The sequence below is a fragment of the Telmatherina bonti genome (assembly GCF_933228915.1).
Source record: "Telmatherina bonti genome assembly, chromosome: 19".
Taxonomy (NCBI): Eukaryota; Metazoa; Chordata; class Actinopteri; order Atheriniformes; family Telmatherinidae; genus Telmatherina; species Telmatherina bonti.
Window position 1 is genome coordinate 12,425,381 of NC_136617.1, and position 18,624 is coordinate 12,444,004.

At 40.5% G+C, this 18,624-nt stretch overlaps 1 protein-coding gene across 3 annotated transcripts; it reads right to left on the reverse strand.

The window, feature by feature from the left end:
• Positions 1-10: 10 nt before the first annotated feature.
• On the reverse strand, positions 11-8,840 carry LOC306769609 (E3 ubiquitin-protein ligase RING2-A-like). Of its 3 annotated transcripts, none has more exons than XM_079258280.1 (7): positions 8,576-8,840; positions 7,844-7,945; positions 6,889-7,049; positions 6,424-6,648; positions 4,656-4,976; positions 3,943-4,198; positions 11-1,727 (listed from the first exon to the last, which is right to left on the reverse strand). In XM_079258280.1, the coding sequence occupies exons 2-7, from the start codon at positions 7,919-7,921 to the stop codon at positions 1,560-1,562; spliced, it is 1,209 nt and encodes a 402-aa protein (XP_079114406.1). In that variant the 5' UTR covers positions 7,922-7,945; positions 8,576-8,840; the 3' UTR covers positions 11-1,559. The 3 variants fall into 3 exon arrangements, with proteins under 3 accessions (XP_079114406.1, XP_079114407.1, XP_079114405.1); XM_079258281.1 differs by having other exon boundaries at positions 6,433-6,648; positions 7,844-7,950; XM_079258279.1 differs by having other exon boundaries at positions 7,844-7,950.
• Positions 8,841-18,624: the final 9,784 nt, after the last annotated feature.

Consider the following 18,624-nt stretch of genomic DNA (forward strand, 5'->3'; position numbering starts at 1 on the left):
TTTGCACAGCTCACAAAAGGGAAAGATACAGATGGATGTAACAAGACAAATGCAGTTGTATTATAAGATGAATGTAGGAAACTGGCTGCAAGAAATGTAAAGTGCAAAAAAAACACATTTAGCATTCAACTTGGATTAAATCTTATTTTGGGTTTTATGGCTTTTACAGAGAAAAACGTGTATGTAACAAAATGAATGGAAAAACAGGTTTGTTCCTGTTCAAGGAGAAAAAGATTTAATCTACAACTATGTAAAGTCAGAAAATAATCATGTTAGAAGCAAGTTTAATATCCTGTCCATGTCTATTCATATTAAGGATCTGTACAAGCAAAATCTGCAAACGACATGGACATAATCTGTATGAGAAGTGTAACAGGAAATTAAAACGACACTTCTCTTAAAAATATATAGCTCCAAATAAAGTGCACAGCCATGCCGTTTCTAATGCATGCTGTCTTGAATTATCTTTTTACTAAAGAAAAGAATCACTTGAATGAATTTTAACAATGAAATTTGCATTTAATAGCATAAAACTTTATTATGGACCAATATTAAGCTTGTAACTAAAATGAAAATCTGTCCATTTTAAATGCATACAATATGTAGTGACAAGCTGTCCAATCTCAAGACCATCTAGATAAGTCAGATGGTCTTACAAGCAATTAAATATTTCATAAATATGTTCTCTGGCAAATAAAGCGCAAAAACTCGGGTCTTCTCTTAGTTTGATCGGTTCTCCGTCGATATTACAGGAAAAGCATGTGATGTTTTTAAACATTAAAAAAGGAAAAAAAATAATAGATAACTGTTTCAAACCTGGTCAGAGGAGTTTGCTGCAATATTCAGCATCACTTTTGACGAAGAAATAACGACATAAGGACCATTTACTAAGAATAAAACATAAAATGGAAAATTGAATATAAAATTCAATACAGATACTTATCAACCAAAAATAAATGAGCTAAGAACCAGAAAGTGGCAGAACTCATACACAAGAGGTTAGGTGTGATCAAGGTCAAAGACCGCTTAAGGAAACTTGTCAAGTGTTTGCCCCTCAAATTGTTACTACTGTTAAATTCTTTTTACTGGTGGAAATGGTTTCCACAACTTTTTAGCTTAAAACAAATTGGTTTATTTATTATGTCAAGGTGGTCATCTGTAAAAAGAAAAAAAAGAAAGGCATGATAAGTAATTTGAAGAGAAAAACAAGATTGTAATTAATGCTCAAATCATTTTCTCATATTAAGGAGTGACAGAGATATTCCACTAAAAATAAAAAAGAGCAAACTCCACTTTTTTTTCTTTTTTTTGTGTCCAGCAGCTACAGATGATAATCTGGTGAGGCCAAAACTGACCTAGATGCTTTACAAACTACCCATCAGATGATGGTTAACGTAAAAAAAACTGTCTTTAAATAATTTCAACTTAATGCTAATTTATCAACAAAAATTATGCTTTTAATAATAATAATAATAATGTGGCAGCTGAGAGGAGATAAGGTGTTAATATATGTGGTGGCTTGAAGAAAAGGGGGGGGAAAAAAAGCCTATTGCTCTTCCTCATCCTTCCTTCTGTGGGGGAGGGGACTTCTGCTGGGCCTGCTGCTGCTGCTGTGGTGGTTGTGGCTGCTGCTGGTCCTTGGTGGGAGCATAGTAGAGCTCTAAAGGCTTCCTGACCTTCCAGTATTTCTCATTGACCAGTTCCAGGGTCAAAGAGCCATTGAGTGTCTGTGAAGGAGGGAAGAGATAAGGAAGTACATTTAATCTATGGAGCATTTTTGTGTTGCAAATGGCACAAAATGTTTCATAATGACAGACAAAAACTTGTAAGAGCCATTTAGTAGATGAATAAACTTTAAAAAGAAATTTATATATATATATATATATATATATATATATATATATATATAGAGAGAGAGAGAGAGAGTTGTGCTCATATTAATTCATGACCTTTTATTAAAGTAGGAAAAAAATCAGCTGCCTGTAAAATAAGCTGAAATTGACTGAAGTAATAATAAATAAAATAATTTATGAAAATCATTACATTATTTTCTAATTCTCGTTCAATAGAAATATTTGTTTCAAAAAGCAAACAAAGAAGATAATTTATCACACATTACATTACTCATAAACTAATATTTAGTTGAACAATCCTTTCATGTTTCTGCTCCAGTCAGGTGTTTTCTGTTCCTCTCTGTCAGACTTCTGCACCTGTTGACAGGTATTTTGTCCCACTGTTCAACAGAAAAGTGCTCTAACTTGTCCAGGACCAATTTGTTTTGTTTGTTTTTTTTTTCTTTTCTTCAACTCAATTAAATGAAAAACCAGTGTCTTATATTACTAAATTATATTTTTGCTAATTTTTATTTATTGTTCCTTTTTAAAGTCTCCAGTTATTTGAGTAACTATTGTAAATTCAGCATTTTCTTTAATGAAAGCGTCTTAATACATATGAGCACAACTTAACATCTTAAATAAAAATTTAACATCTTAAATAACAATTTAACATCTTAAATAAAAAATGCAGTTTAAATAAATGGGCTTTTTTGACTGTGCAAGAAACAAATGTAAGAAAATAAAAGTAAATGAACAAACAAGTTGTAATAGTTGCTGTAACAGAGCATGAGTCGACTGGTTTTCCAGTTCAGTTAAAAACATCTAAATTTCCATCATCCATCAATTTTTCACTGCTTATCTGGTGTCAGGTCACAGGGGCAGCAGCCCTATCCTAAGCCACATTTTGCCCGCTCTGCGGGGGGGGAATCCAGGCCAGGAGAGAGATATAATCCCTCCAGTGTGTCCTGGGTCTTCCGGGGGGTCCAGGAGGTATCCTAACCAGATATCTGAGCCACATTAGTGTGTCCAAACCTTTGACTAATGCTGTATAAGAAAGCTTGCTTTAAGGTGAGGCCATGTTGGGACTCACAAACAACTGGTCAAGGGGTTATCAGGTAAATCTAATTCTCATCGTTTCAGTTTCCAAAAACACCAACCTGACAGCAAAACACCGAACTCTGTGCTTCAATGTGAGTAAACAAATCAATCAGCGTTATCAAAGCGGTTACCCTCATCTCTTCTAGACTATCAGCTGAAAAAATAAACCTTAACTGTCTAGTGACGACTGTAGATATTTTCTTAGTCCAGTTAAGGATTGCAGGGAAGCCGCAGCTTCCAGTAATCATCGGACGAGATGAAGGGTACACCCTGAACAGGTCGCCGGTCCACTGCAGTCCACACAGAGAACCAAACAACCATTAAAGGTCACATTCACTTCTAGTTTAACCTAACAATTCTCCCACAGCCACCATGCGGCCCTGTCGTCACTATAATGCAGCCACTGTAGTTGTCATTTCTCAGGAATGTTACCTTCACATGCCGTTCACATCATGGACAAATATCACTCATTAGAGACTCATGGAGAGATTTTGTCACAGCCCTGCCAAATTCTACCTTATTATAAGACCAACTGAATATTAAGTAGATGTTAAGATTGAGAAATGTTCATGTGCAAAACTTGTGCCAAGGTTTTTTTTTTCCCCCTTAAAGGTGGAGTATGTAAGATTTTCAATATTTAAAAAAAAAAAAAGTAACTAAAAAATAACTACAATCATAATTAGATAGTTTTTTTTAAACATGTAGGTTCCAGTCTGTCCATATTTGATGCGTTATTAAATTACAAGTTTAATTGATGACAAAGACCCTTCTTAAGTGTTTGCCTACCAGTAAAAAAAAAGTGCTTTTTGTCATTTGTCATTAACTAAACTTGTAATTTAATAACGCATCAAATATGAACAGACTGGAACCTACATGTTCAAAAAACTTTCTAATTATGATTGTAATTATTTTATTAGTTAATTCATTTTGAAAATATTGAAAATCTTACATACTCCACCTTTAATATGATGATAAATGTTGAATACCAAACAAAGCTTAATGTGCTTACAGAGAACTGTCCTCCCCTTGTCGTGATGTAGATGGTGTATTGTTTCTCGCTGATGTTGCTCAGGCTCGTCCCCTCTCCGCCTCTTGACGCTCCTCCAGTTTCACCTCCCGCCTCTACTCCTTTCTCCTCCCCTTTTGCCTCCTCTCTTCCTCTCTCCTCTGCCTCACCGTCAGCTCGTCTGTCTTCCAGAGCGATGCGTAGTGCCAGGTATTTTGACAGATGGTCCACTGTGGCGTTAGCGGTTGTCTTTACAAATCTGGATAGTTGAAGAAAACGTGGAAAAATGAGGGTACCTGGGGACATTTTCTATATTATAAAAACATTTATGTTAAAATACAATAGATTTCAACCACAATCAGTTTTTTTTAACCTCTTAGAAGTAGCAGAGGTTAATTGTGAACACATTTACCGCCTTATAGGTTTAACATTTAAAGAAATACAACCAGTGAGCTGTTTCCCACTATTGTGATAACTGAGTTTGGAATTAGAAACTTATCATTAGTCCTTTTGGTGCACAAGGTGACGCTCAACGAATGTATCGTACTGAGGATGTAGACTGTGGGTAACAGGAAAGGCACTCAGCCATCACTCCACTCAAAGCAGAAAATACTTTTAACTATGCATAAACTTCCATTTCAAGAAACAAAATACCTTCGGAAATTCATAAATGTACATGTTTTTTCTTTATTTAATGGAAGCATTACCAGCCTCACCTGGTCTGGTTGTAGTCCTGAGCCTGGACCAGCTGTGGGTGTGGTCTAAACACCAGCTCGATCTCTGATGCCGGCCCCTCTTTATGGCGTCTAAGTGGAGGAGTCGGGCTCTCGCTGTCGGCCTCGGGACCTGAACCGTCATCAGAAGCACGCCGGCGCTTACGACTTGGCCCTGGCTCTGGGGGAGTTTGACCCCGTGGGTGAGGGGTGTTTGAGGGAGCCGAGTCATGGGACAGGTGGGAGCGGGAGTCACCGTTATCCTCCCCACCGCTGAAGGTGGTGTTGTCGCTCTCTTGAGTGGGCTTCTTCACCCGGTGGTTCCTGCAAAGACGCAGTAAACACAGATGGACGAGATCCCTCAGGGAAGAATTTATAGTGACTGGTCATTGTGCTCAGTTATCAGTTATTGTGCAGCACGTGTTGGAAGATTGCATCAGTATAAAAAGTCTTAATGTTCAGTGCTGCAAAGACGCCTCAAATATTTGAAGGAGAGCAGAAGATGGGGGGAGTAAAATATTCACATCTGCGATCAAAAAACATGTTGCAATTGCAGGATGTTCCCCTGAAACACAAACTGACATTTAACAGAACGTATTTATCCCAATGAGATTAGAGAAATGTTCACATTATGAAACAAATCAAACATATTAAACAACCAGGGATTTCTCTATTTTGGCTGCTTTACACACAGTTAGGCTACGTCCACATGGAGACAAAACTGATGTTCTTTCAAAAGCTTTTTCCATACAGAGCGAAAAATTTCAAGAAATGTGTGCGTCCACACAAATCAGCTTAACATGCTGTAGTATGTATGCCAAGCCTGTAAGTGGCGCTGTAACACTTCCACAGAAATACATGGACAACAGAAAAAGAAGAGATGGCGTATGAGCAGAAAGTCCTGTAGAAGGTCGGCACATCCAGGGGAGGGGGGAGATGGGGTACTGGTGTCAGAAAAGATCGTAAACATGGAAACAAAATAACAGTAATGTATTCAGGTGTATTCACCTCACAAACCAGTTTTAAAAAAATGAGTGTTTTCTGGTTTCCAAAATACTGGTTACTAGGGCTGCTTGACTATGACAAAAATTATAATCACCATTATTTTTCCTGAAATTGAGATCTCAATTATTCAACACAATTATCCAGTATTTTTAAACAACGCTGCGCGTCGTGGTGTTCAAGACTCATTGTGCATTATAACCATCTAATGTACAGTTCCGAGTTGTTTAATCCACTTTTACCGCGTATATAGGAACTATTTTATGTAGTTTGTTACAGTAACTGCAGAACAATATGTGCCTTCAAGTCAGTCGCCAAAACACCAGAAAAGTCTACAATAACTCTAGTAAAAGTTGCTAGATTTGTCGCTAGTCGATTTTAACAAAAAAAAGTCGCCAGATTTAGCGAGAAAGTCGCCAAGTTGGCAACAGCGGCTGAATGAAAGCAAAGCGGCTGTGGGAGGAGTTTACAGCACAGCGCTGCAATGCCAGTGACGCTCGGTTGGCAACTGAAGACAGCAGGAGACGAAACTGCAAAGAGAAAAATAATTGCATCCTTTTATTTTTATGATCGTTGAAAACCCAGATCGTAATTGAGATTAAAATCCGATTAATTTCCCAGGCCTACTGGTTACATTTGGATAGAGTCTCAAAATGATATAAAAACTTTAGCGGATGCTTCAAAACGTGTCTTCATGTGGACATAGCCTTAGTTGTAATGTTTTTGATGTGTGTCATAAACCGCCAGCCATTTGTCTTTCCTCCCCCACCTCTCAGACCTGTAGCGGGCCTGCTGCCGGAGCCCCTCCTCGATGCTGGAGCTCAGAGCTTCCTTATTGTGCAGCCTGTTAAGCCTCTCGAGGACGCTGCGCTGGTGGGCCTCGTACTCGTCGCGACTTGGATATATCTTAGAGATCAGGGCGTCAAAGTTGGAATCTCTACGCAGCGAGCGCCTAGAGACCAGTTTCTTCCGGCAGGTTGGACACTCCTTGTTCCTGAGGAGGGACAAATCATTCTCAAATCTCATTTTATTCACAGTATGCAATGCAAAACTTTTAATATTGATGTCATTCAAGAAGATTTTCACCAAATGTCCTACAAATTCTGTTGACAACATGAAAATGACCCCACTGGTAGAAACCTTGATGCCACATTTCTAAATCTTCAGTAACGTTCCTAAATGTCTACCTAAATTAAATGATTAAAATGATTAGGGACTGCTGCGTTTATCTCACCCAGATCGCAAAGCCGTGACGATGCAGTCTGAGCAGAAGCGGTGCAAACACTCTTTGGTGGTCATTGTGTTCTTAAGCATGTCCAAACAGATGGGGCACATCAGTTCACTGTGAAGCGAGCGTGGAGACACTGCCACCTCTGTTCCATCAACGATGGCCTCCTAGACACACACAAATAATATACAACACTTCGTTCCCGACCTTGGCTAGTATAGCTTTTTTGTAGCTTAATTTAAAATTAAAGGTATTGTTATAATTTTCTCAAGCAGATTCAGATAACAGCTGTGTTGCTGATTTTGTTATTTCAAGTTTGTTATTCACTTTAAATTATTAAATTGTTTGAATTATTAAATTTAGCAACATAGTATTTAGTATTAGTTTACTGTCATATAAAACAAACACTTTTGATGTTGAGTTTATCAGAGGCTCTTCAGCACTGACTGAGCACTGGGCAACAAATAATAATTTGACAGAAAAAATTTTGTTTATGTCATTTCCAACAATACTAAAGAAGTCTATAATGTACAGCAATGAAAAATCAGGGAAAGTGAAAATTTGAACCCAGAATACTGATAACAAGTTAATGTTTTCACTTTTTGCATCCATGATTTCATAATACCACAGGATGAATTTTCAGGTTTAGTGACCTAATTAATAACCTATGTATATATATATATATATATATATATATATATATATATATATATATATATATATATATATATATATATATATATTTAAAACTTCAACCAAATCATATATTTTCTATTCAAACATATGTTATTTTACACCAATCAGATTGGATAAACTCCCAGCAAGGCTGAGAAAAAAACATAGTACACAACAGCAGAAAAATTGTGAGAAAAAATGTCCTTTTAAGAGAATGTATTTAAAAAATAACATAATTTCAGGACATTCTTTGAAGAGAAAACGTACAAAACACACACAGACTTACCTGAGGGCTCCTGTGTAGTTCGTATAGACTCAGCTCCCAGGTCTTACTGGGAGTCTGGATGTTTACAGGAGCTGCCATGACTGCCGTTTCCCACAATCCTTTCTGGACTAAGAGACAGAGAAGATTCACATTTTAGAATTTTTGGTCTGATATGTTTGATCTGAAATTATTAATTCCAAAATTGCAGCATTTAAACAGATATTTGATCTGGGTGCAGGTAGGAGACAAGGGGCTTTACTTTCTTTGTTTCACATCACAAATATTGCACAATTTTACTATTACAACAAAGCAGTAGATTTATTCAGATTCATTCCCCATCAGAACATCATAAATATGTATTATTGATTCTCAATAGCATTCAGTAACACTGAGGCAAAGAAAGCATGTCAGCCTAAAAAAATTAAATGTCTTTGAAAACCATCTTCTGTTTTAAATATTAGGGATCACTAAACGGATTAGAATTAATGTCAAAGCTTTAACACAAGTTAAAAGAGAACTATACAACAACAGAGAATTAAACTATTTAATTGTCTTAGAAAAAACAGACTAACTTCAGGTAATAACAAAACTTTAAACTAGGAAACTAACACGTCGTCACGATCCGCAGTGGTTAATAAGTTTGTAAACTTTTTTCCACCATAAAATAAACTTACTAAACATAAACAACTATGTTAATAAGTGGATATTAACTTATTTCTAGGGATGGGGAAAGGATAAAAGGCAGAGACCCACCTGATGTTTGACTGACAGCTGACAGGATACACACACACACACCCTTACACACGCACACGCAGCTTTCCGACAAATCACTCACTAAATCGCTCCAACAACACACGTCGGAGCGTACGTCTAGCCTGATGCTTTACAAGGTTTATGGGGGGGGGGGATTCTCTTAAGTTTTGGCACGAGATTATGAACAGAAAAATGAACAAGAGCACGACATTTTTCGATCATTAAAGCTAGCTATCATTAGCTGTAGCCATCGTTCTTCGTCATCTTCTTCTCCCCGGAACAACTCCTTTCCTCCCCGGGAGCTGCTCACCCTTTCTATGCGACACTGACCCCCAGTGGACAATTTTTGTATTGCAATATGGATTCACTTCGTCTACATATTCATTAGATTAAATGTTGAAGCTTAGAGAGCAGTGGACTGCTAGTTTCAGTGCCTTCAGAGTATGGGGAGTTAAGAACCGACTACTACTTTGAAATTGTGTACATGTACTGTCCTCTTTTATTTGCCTTTTAGGATGTTATTAATCCAAAACTGTGGAGTAGTACTGATCAAACAAATCTAGTTTTAAAGCAGGTTTTCTCTTCACAATTTTTGTCCATTTGGAGAAACTGAAATGTGGACTCGCAGCAAGCTCATTCTAAGAGACTAAAATCACAAGAGTTATTTCAGTAAAGAGATTAGGAACCAATAGAAACAGTTTTTTTTTTTTGTTTGTTTTTTTTTATAAAAGATATGGTACTTTTTCAGCCATTGGCCTTTGGATATTATTACACCTTGCACATTTAAAATATATGTTTGAGTCAAAGAAGCCAGTAGATTAAACAGGTAAACCAGTTGGATGCAGAGGCTTCGTCCTTTAATTATAGACAAAACTTTTTGGTTTTACATCAACAAATACATACAGTAAAACAATAAAGAGTGAAAAATAAATGGGCATAAGAGCAATAATATTTATTCAATAAATAAATGAATATCCACCTTGCAGCCATTCCTTCTTGTTCAATCCATAGACTGTGGGCTGTTGGCAGAGATCTCTAAAGGCTGGTTTAAAAAGAATGTGAGTGATCAGGTTTAAAGACAGTTTGAGCCTCAGCACATTATGTTTTGTTGGTTTAGATTACATGATTAGGCTTATGTTAACAAATAATTTATGTTTATGTTAAGTACAGGTTGGCTACTTAATTTTTTTTTACATAAAACTGTTTTTTATAAGAATTGGCTTTGAGGTCTTTTCCTTTTTGGCGAGTTTAAGTCTCAAAGGTTTTTTAATCAACGTGAGAAAAGTTTTAACCCTGCAGCATGATGGCATTTTTCCTCTTCGTGAATTTTATAAACTCTTTTTATTCCCAAACCTTACTGCATGCCAAGAGCTTGAGCCTAGGTAAATTCCTGCAATCTAAAAAAGAATTGAGTTCTTGCAATTCAGTCATTCACACGCTCGCCTTTGGCCTTAAAGTTCCTGAAAAGTTTCTGAAAGGTGGGTATATATATATATATATATATATATATATATATATATATATATATATATATATACATATATATATATATATATATATATACACATATATATATGTATATGTATATGTATATACACAGTATATTTATGTATATAGTAACAAGGCAAAAAAAACAACAAAAAACTATTCCTTGACTCTTGGTTTCTGATACTTCATTGCAACAAAAGTCAACTGCTTCCCCTGAGTTATGAAAATGACGCTCAATTCTGTCAGAGCCTCCTGGGTGGTACCAACCACCTGTCACAACGATTTGTTTTCAAAAATGTGTCAAAACATGGGTGGAGCATGTTTGTTTGTACGTGAACTATGACAGTTGATGGCTTCCATGTTCTTTCACAATCACAGCTCATGACATTTCCACCGAAAGTCAAAACACCCATATTTTCTATAGGGTTGCTGTGATATTTTAGTCACAGACACACTGCAACTAATAGAAACATAACTTAGGAAGAGCTCATCTTTTATTTAATCATTACTGTGTTATTGCTGTTTTGTTATTATTTCAAGCAGAACTGAACTGGGAGTAAGACTGGTTGGAACTGGAAAGAGATTTGTAGATTGTTTTTAAGTTAAGCAGAACAGCAGCTCAGACGTGCATCTCGCCCAGCCTCGAGGTGGATGTTCTGTTACAGCTGGAAAACATGTCAAACTTTACTTTTCTCAGTGAAAGCAGGAAGAACACGACTGCAGCAGGCAAAGGCTTTCCACAACTAGGCCTGGAAAAATGTTGCCTTGTTCCGTTAAGTCTTATAAGAAATCTGATATGTTTTATTAGGAATCAATACTTTGTTTTCTGCTCAGCATCCAAACCTTTTTTTTTTTTTTTTTTTTTAAATGGGTTGTAAATAAACATGTTGAGCTGAACATTTATTTGGTCACTGAGCAATTTTCTTGTCAAATGAACTGATCTAATGAAACTTTACTGTTTAGTTTATCAATATTTCAGGTTTTCTTCTGTTTACACCTGTTTAATGTCTGTTAATTCCCATGTTCTTCTGTGTAGTGGTTGCTGAAACATAGACTTCTCAGGGGATTTTTCATGAAACATACCTAAGAATTTAAAAATGAGGTAAATTGTGAAATAAAAAAAATAAGCAGCCAACATCACAGAGGCTTCTTCCATTTTACTGCGCATGTTTTGATATGATACCCTTAATAAAGTGGACAAGCAGGATGAGACAAAGCCCTCTATTGAACCGATGGTTAATTCTTTTATTGTGAATATTGGAGGCACCAGTATCTGTTCTATTATTTGCCTCTTGCTATAAACAGAATATTATCAGCCCACAGCAAAGAAGATTTTTGTACATTGGGTGTGGATAGGTGTGCTACCATAAACATTTCAAAATACGCACAAACTAACAGGCTTTGTTAAAGGTCAACACGCTGGTATCCAGCAGCGAGGTTAAAACAGCACAAAGAAATTTTTGTCAGTTCATGTTCAGTTTTGTCGGTTCATGAACATTTTTCTGATGCCAGCAGCGGAAAGACACAAAGAACCAAATGACATAGTTTCATGTTTTTGTTTTCGTTTTAAAGAGAAAGAAATGGCCCTTTTCTCTAAACCCCAATTAAGCAAGAGACATTTAAAAAAATCATCAAAAAAAGAATCAGAATATTTGATGTTTTGGGAAACAAACTGAAAAAAAAAATTATTTTCCGCATTGATAACTCTGGACCGCATCACCAACCCTGCTTTGTAAAAGCTCAGCTTCAGATTCAAACAGCATCGACGTGGACGTGATCAACTTGCCGTCATTTTCCACCTGTTTTGAAGATTTCCATCATTCATTATACTGTGGCTGTAAGAACCAAAAGTGTCCAATTTTTATTTCAAGCACCCGGTGAGCTTTACCAGCACCGAGTCACAGTTAAAATGGAGGCTTCTAAATGGGAATTTTTAACTAAAACATCATGGAAATATTGGCCAGATAAAAAAACTAAACATCTTTGCATCTAGATGTGTTTAATAATAACTAAAAAAGGCTCCTATCACTGGTAAATTGACAACAATTTGCAGTTCAGATGACCTTTTCTGACAAGAAAACATTAAGAAAAGAAAGGAAAATAAAAAATAAAACCATTTTGTTATCTTAGATGGAAATTCATTTTCAGAGCCGGCCTTGTTGGTTTCTAAGGAGTAGCATGTTGCCTTGGAGAGCTCATGTTATATAAAAACAGACATTAATGTGCAATTATCCTCAAAGGTGAAGTCAGTTTTATAACATATTGGTAATCTAATTCACTGCTTTTTAGTGAAGAAACATAATATTAGGTCAGTATTTCCAATCAGTCTGGACATATTTACATATCTGCATGGATTCAAGATTGCAAACTATTGGCAACATTTTATAATCATAATAATATAATAATTATAATGTGTGTAAGCACCTTGAAAATAAAATGTAGTCAATTACGTATTAATTGCACGTTACTGAGTGAGTTTAAATGCATCAACTTGGCTGATTAAGTGATCGACAGTTCATCAAAAGATGATTCTGGTCGCTTTGCAACAAGACTGCTTTTCTGTGAATTGTAGGTGTGGCTCTGCAGGTGTGACCACAGGTGTATAGATGTCCTTACAGTTCTGCCTGCAGGAGCTTTGGGACTCTGAGTCACTTGAAGAAATTTCAGGCGTGTCGGTTTGGCTCTGTTTCTAACATCCAGTCTTCATTTCCAACTGGGAATCAAACCACTGGTTTCTGCATAAGATTTCATTTAAAATTTGATGAGATTCTATATATATGTTTGCAAATGACTGAACTTACTGACATAAAAAATATAGTTGGCGATAAAATATTTGACCAAACTGCACCTTTGTTTCTGAAATAAAATAAAAATCTGGTTTAAAGGCTCTTTTTTATTCAGTTCAGAAAGTTGTCTTTTAGCATCCTGAACTCATTATTCTGGAAAATTAAGACAACATTGTTTCTTCGTCACATATCTGTATTGTACTACTGTTTATTGTTGTACCTACACTTATAATCGTTTAGTTAAGTTATTTTTTTCTTAAGTAGTTATTCATTTATTCATTTTCTGAACTGCTCATTCTGATTAAGGGTCGCAGGGGAGCTGCAGCCTGTCCCAGCAATCTTTATGCAAGAGGCAAGGAACACCTGGAAAAGTAACCAGTCCATCACAGGGCCTTCTTAAGTAGTTATTAACAACAAATTTAGTCACTTTTTCACCATAAGAAATCACCATGTCAATGGGAAAGTTGTTTGCGTGGGGGAGCAGTGAATTGAATTTTGTGAAGCCTAAGTTATAGATTAATATAAGACTTAAGATCCAGACAAATTGAAAAAGAGGATGTCATGGATTTGAAACATGAGAAAAAAAAAAAAAGACTTCAAATCATTTAGTCGTGTGCAATGAGAGATAAATAACAAATAAAATGGAGGTGCTTAAAGCTGTGACATGGATAAAGAAGGAACAAAAGGTCTGCAGTGTTTCGGGCTTTGACACAGACTGAAGACAGAGTGGGGATGGTGATGGTTGAGGATTTGCAGGGCTTGCTAACAAACATGGTACCCGTTACTAAGAAGGAGTCCTTCTTAGGAATCCTAGATAGTGAACTGTTGCTGTGACCAGCATAATAACCAATGTTGTGTGGCTGGAGTGTGTCAGCAGTTCCTGCATGACAAAGGCATTGATGCTGTGGACTGGCGTGCCTGTTCACCTGACCTGAAACTAATCGAGTCCCTCTGGGACATCATGTCTCATTCAGCCATTACGTTGCACCACGGGCTGTCCGGGGGTTGACTGATGACTCTGATACAGGTGTGAGGAGATCCCTCAGGAGAGCATCTGTTGTCTTATCAGGATCAGCCCAGAGGTTGTAGGCAGCGCATACAGGCACATGGAGCCCACACACACACTTAACATCATACTGAACTGTCCTGAGGAATTTCCACAATCACTGGGTCATCCTGTGATCTGATCTTTCTACTTGTATTGTAAGTATGAGTCTGATTCCAGACTTCCAGGGCTTAATAATTTGGATTTCCATGGATTATGCTGATGTTATTTTGTTTTCAGCACATTGCAATGTGTAATGAATAAAGATTTTCAACAGGAACATTTAATTCATCTAAGATCTAAGATGTGTTGTTTAAGTCTTTCCTGTATCTTTTTTTGGTATAATTAATATTTCTTGGGGTCCATATTTCCTGTTTCTGCATAGCTTATTTGCACATTTAGTGCACAAAGTTTCCCTGTCAAAGCATATTTCAGTAGTAGATCTGTTGGTATCTGTGATTTACTCGTCACAAAGGAAAAAATAAGCTTAAATGCAAAATAACTGTCCATCCATCCATCCATCTTCTGCCGCTTATCCGGGGTCGGGTCGCGGGGGTAGCAGCCTAAGCAGAAAAGCCCAGACTTCCCTCTCCCCAGCCACATTTGCCAACTCTGCGGGGGGGGGATCCCGAGGCGTTCCCAGGCCAGTTGAGAGATATAATCCCTCCAGCGTGTCCTGGGTTTTCCCCGGGGTCTCCTCCCAGAGGGACGTGCCTGGAACACCTCACCAGGGAGGCGTCCAGGAGGCATCCTGACCAGATGTCCGAGCCACCTCAACTGGTTCCTCTCGATGGGGAGGAGCAGCGGCTCTACTCTGAGCCCCTCCCGGATGACCGAGCTCCTCACCCTATCTCTAAGGGTGAGCCTGTCCACCCTGCGGAGGAAACTCATTTCAGCCGCCTGTATACGAGATCTCGTTCTTTCGGTCACGACCCACAGCTCATGACCATAGGTGAGGGTAGGAACGTAGATCGACTGGTAAATCGAGAGCTTCGCCTTCTGGCTCAGCTCCTTCTTCACCATGACAGACCGGCGCAGAGCCCGCATTACTGCAGACGCCGCACCGATCCATCTGTCGATCTCGCGCTCCATCCTTCCCTCACTCGTGAACAAGACCCCGAGATATTTAAACTCCTCCACTTGAGGCAGCACCTCACTCCCGACCCGGAGAGGGCAATCCACCCTATTCCGGCTGAGGACCATGGTCTCAGATTTGGAGGTGCTGATTCTCATCCCAGCCGCTTCACACTCGGCCGCGAATCGCTCAAGCGAGAGCTGGAGATCACGACCAGATGAAGCCAACAGGACCACGTCATCCGCAAAAAGCAGGGACCCAATCCTGAGGCCACCAAGTCGGATCCCCTCAACACCTCGGCTGCGCCTAGAAATTCTGTCCATATAAGTTATGAACAGAATCGGTGATAAAGGGCAGCCTTGGCGGAGTCCAACCCTCACCGGAAACGAATCTGACTTACTACCGGCAATGCGGACCAAGCTCTGACACCTGTCGTACAGGGACCAGACAGCCCGTACAAGGGGGTCCGGTACCCCATACCCCCGGAGTACCCCCCACAGGAGTCCCCGGGGACACGGTCGAATGCCTTCTCCAGGTCCACAAAACACATGTAGACTGGTTGGGCAAACTCCCATATGCCCCCTCCAGGACCCCAAAGAGGGTATAGAGCTGGTCCACTGTTCCGCGACCAGGACGAAAACCACACTGCTCCTCCTCAATCCGGGATTCGACTATCCGGCGGACCCTCCTCTCCAGGACCCCTGAATAGACCTTACCAGGGAGGCTGAGGAGTGTGATTCCCCTGTAATTGGAACACACCCTCCGGTCCCCCTTCTTAAAAAGGGGGACCACCACCCCAGTCTGCCAATCCAGCGGTACTGTCCCCGATGTCCACGCAATGCTGCAGAGGCGTGTCAGCCAGGACAGCCCCACAGCATCCAGAGCCTTAAGGAACTCCGGGCGGATCTCATCCACCCCCGGGGCCTTGCCGCCAAGGAGCTTTTTGACCACCTCAGCGACTTCAGCCCCAGAGACAGGAGAGTCCAGCCCTGAGTCCACCAGCTCTGCTTCCTCATCGGAAGACGTGTTGGTAGGATTGAGGAGGTCTTCGAAGTATTCCTTCCACCAACCCACTACGTCCCGAGTCAAGGTCAGCAGCTCCCCACCTCCACTGTACACAGCATTGATGGAGCACTGCTTCCCCCTCCTGAGCCGCCGGATGGTGGACCAGAATCTCCTCGAAGCCGTCCGGAAGTCTTTCTCCATGGCCTCGCCGAACTCCTCCCATGCCCGAGTTTTTGCCTCGGCAACAGCCGAAGCCGCATGCCGCTTAGCCCGCCGGTACCCACCAGCTGCCTCCAGAGTCCCACAGGCCAAGAAGGCCCGATAGGACTCCTTCTTCAGCTTGACGGCATCCCTCACTGTTGGTGTCCACCAACGAGCCCTGGGATTACCGCCACAACAGGCACCAACGACCTTACAGCCACAGCTCCGGCCGGCCGCCTCAGCAATAGAGGCACGGAACACAGCCCATTCGGACTCAATGTCCCCCACCTCACTCGGGACATGGTTGAAGCTCTGCTGAAGGTGGGAGTTGAAGCTCGCTCTGACGGGGGACTCAGCCAGACGTTCCCAGCAGACCCTCACAACACGTTTGGGCCTGCCAGATCTAACCGGCTTCCTCCCCCACCACCTGAGCCAACTCACCACCAGGTGGTGATCAGTTGACAGCTCCGCCCCCCTCTTCACTCGAGTGTCCAAGGCATGTGGCCACAGGTCCGACGATACGACTACAAAATCGATCATCGAACTGCGGCCCAGGGAATCCTGATGCCAGGTGTACATATGGAGACTCTTATGTTGGAACATGGTGCTCGTTATGGACAATCCATGACGAGCACAGAAGTCCAATAACAAAACACCATTTGGGTTCATGGGGGGGGGACCATGCCTCCCAATCACTCCCCTCCAGGTCTCACTGTCATTGCCCACGTGAGCATTGAAGTCCCCCAGCAGAACAATGGAGTCCCCAGAAGGAGCACCCTCCAGCACTCACTCCAAGGACTCCAGAAAGGGTGGGTACTCTGAACTGCTGTTCGGCGCATAAGCACAGACAACAGTCAGGACCCGTCCCCCCACCCGGAGGCAGAGGGAAACTACCCTTTCATCCACCGGGGTAAACCCCAACGTGCAGGCACCAAGCTGGGGGCTGATGAGAATGCCCACACCTGCTTGGCACCTCCCACCATGAGCAACTCCAGAGTGGAAGAAGTCCAGCCCCTTTCGAGAGTACTGGTTCCAGAGCCCAAGCCATGCGTCGAGGTGAGTCCAACTATATCTAGCCGGAACCGCTCAACCTCGCGCACAAGCTCAGGCTCCTTCCCCACCACAGAGGTGACGTTCCACGTCCCTAGAGCCAGCTTCTGCAGCCGGGGATCGGACAGCCAGGGTCCCCGCCCCTTGCTGCTGCCCAGCTCACACTGCACCCGACCCCTACGGCTCCTCCCGCAGATGGTGAGCCCACGGGAGGTGGGGCCCATGTAACCCTTTCGGGCTGAGCCCGACCGGGCCCCATGGGCGAAGGCCCGGCCACCAGACGCTCGCTCTCGTACCCCACCTCCAGGCCTGGCTCCAGAGGGGGGTCCCGGTAACCCGCGTCCGGGCAAGGGAACATTCATGCCCAGGTTGGTCGTCATCATAGAGGTCGATGAGCCGTGCTTGGTCTGGTCCCTCCCCTAGACCCCTGTTTGACATGGGTGACCCTACCAGGGGCATAAAGCCCCCGAATACATAGCTGCTAGGATCTTCGGGACGCACAAACCCCTCCACCACAATAAGGTGACGGCTCAGGGAGGGGGCAAAATAACTGTTAAATGATAAAACAGTAGAAACTCACTGACTGGTTGAGATTTTATTTAGATTTCTTTTTCTTTGACAACGCTTGCATTAAGTTAAACATTTGCCCAGTCTTATATAATATGATTTAATGCTTGAGTAGACTATGATGTAATCAGGTATGACTAAGTATTTACATTAGACTTCTTTTCACGTCACAGCGCTTTACATCAGATATTATACATTCCTCTGTAGTAATGCAGATTCATTTCATGAATATCATGCTGATTTTACACAAGTTGCAAAGATACTGATGATTAGAGGGATGAAACAGCTTTTTACCCTACAAAAGAAAGAAAAAAAAACCCTTCGAATTAGCATTTAAAGATAAAACTTACAGACTTTGTGTGCAGGATTTAGAGGAAACTGTGAGATTATATTTTATTTCAAGGTGAAAACCATTAGACTGTTTTATTTAGTCATGGCAACTTGGACTAGTCGTCTTTAATACCATGTGAAATGTTTGGAAAGTACGTCTAGCTCTTGCTCCAATCTTCCACATGGAAAATCGTCTCAGTGAAGACTGTCCCACATTTGCAAACCACCAACCTAACTAAAACATTAATTGTAAAATTTTACAAGTTGGCTTTACTTCAAAAGAACAAACCAAACAAACAAACAAAAAAAAACCATGTTGCCTCCTGTAGAATGATTTTTTTTAACCAGAGTGACCACAGACAGTTCAGCTTATAGAACTGACAGAACTTTATAAATCTGAGGAAGCTACAAGTTCATGAGTTTGTAGAAAAAACTTGACATGAGAAATTCCACTAAAATTCGAAGAGATGAATCATAAAAGAATGCTTTTACTTTTAAAACA

Excerpts from the sequence above, each read along its gene's own strand:
- LOC306769609 (XM_079258280.1), bottom strand. The coding sequence starts at position 7,921 with ATGGCAGCTCCTGTAAACATCCAGACTCCCAGTAAGACCTGGGAGCTG. Across the intron at positions 7,050-7,843 it reads AACTACACAGGAGCCCTCAG|GAGGCCATCGTTGATGGAAC; the intron begins GTAAGTCTGTGT and ends GTGTGTGTCTAG. Across the intron at positions 1,728-3,942 it reads CAAGGGGAGGACAGTTCTCT|ACACTCAATGGCTCTTTGAC; the intron begins GTAAGCACATTA and ends CCTCCTTCACAG.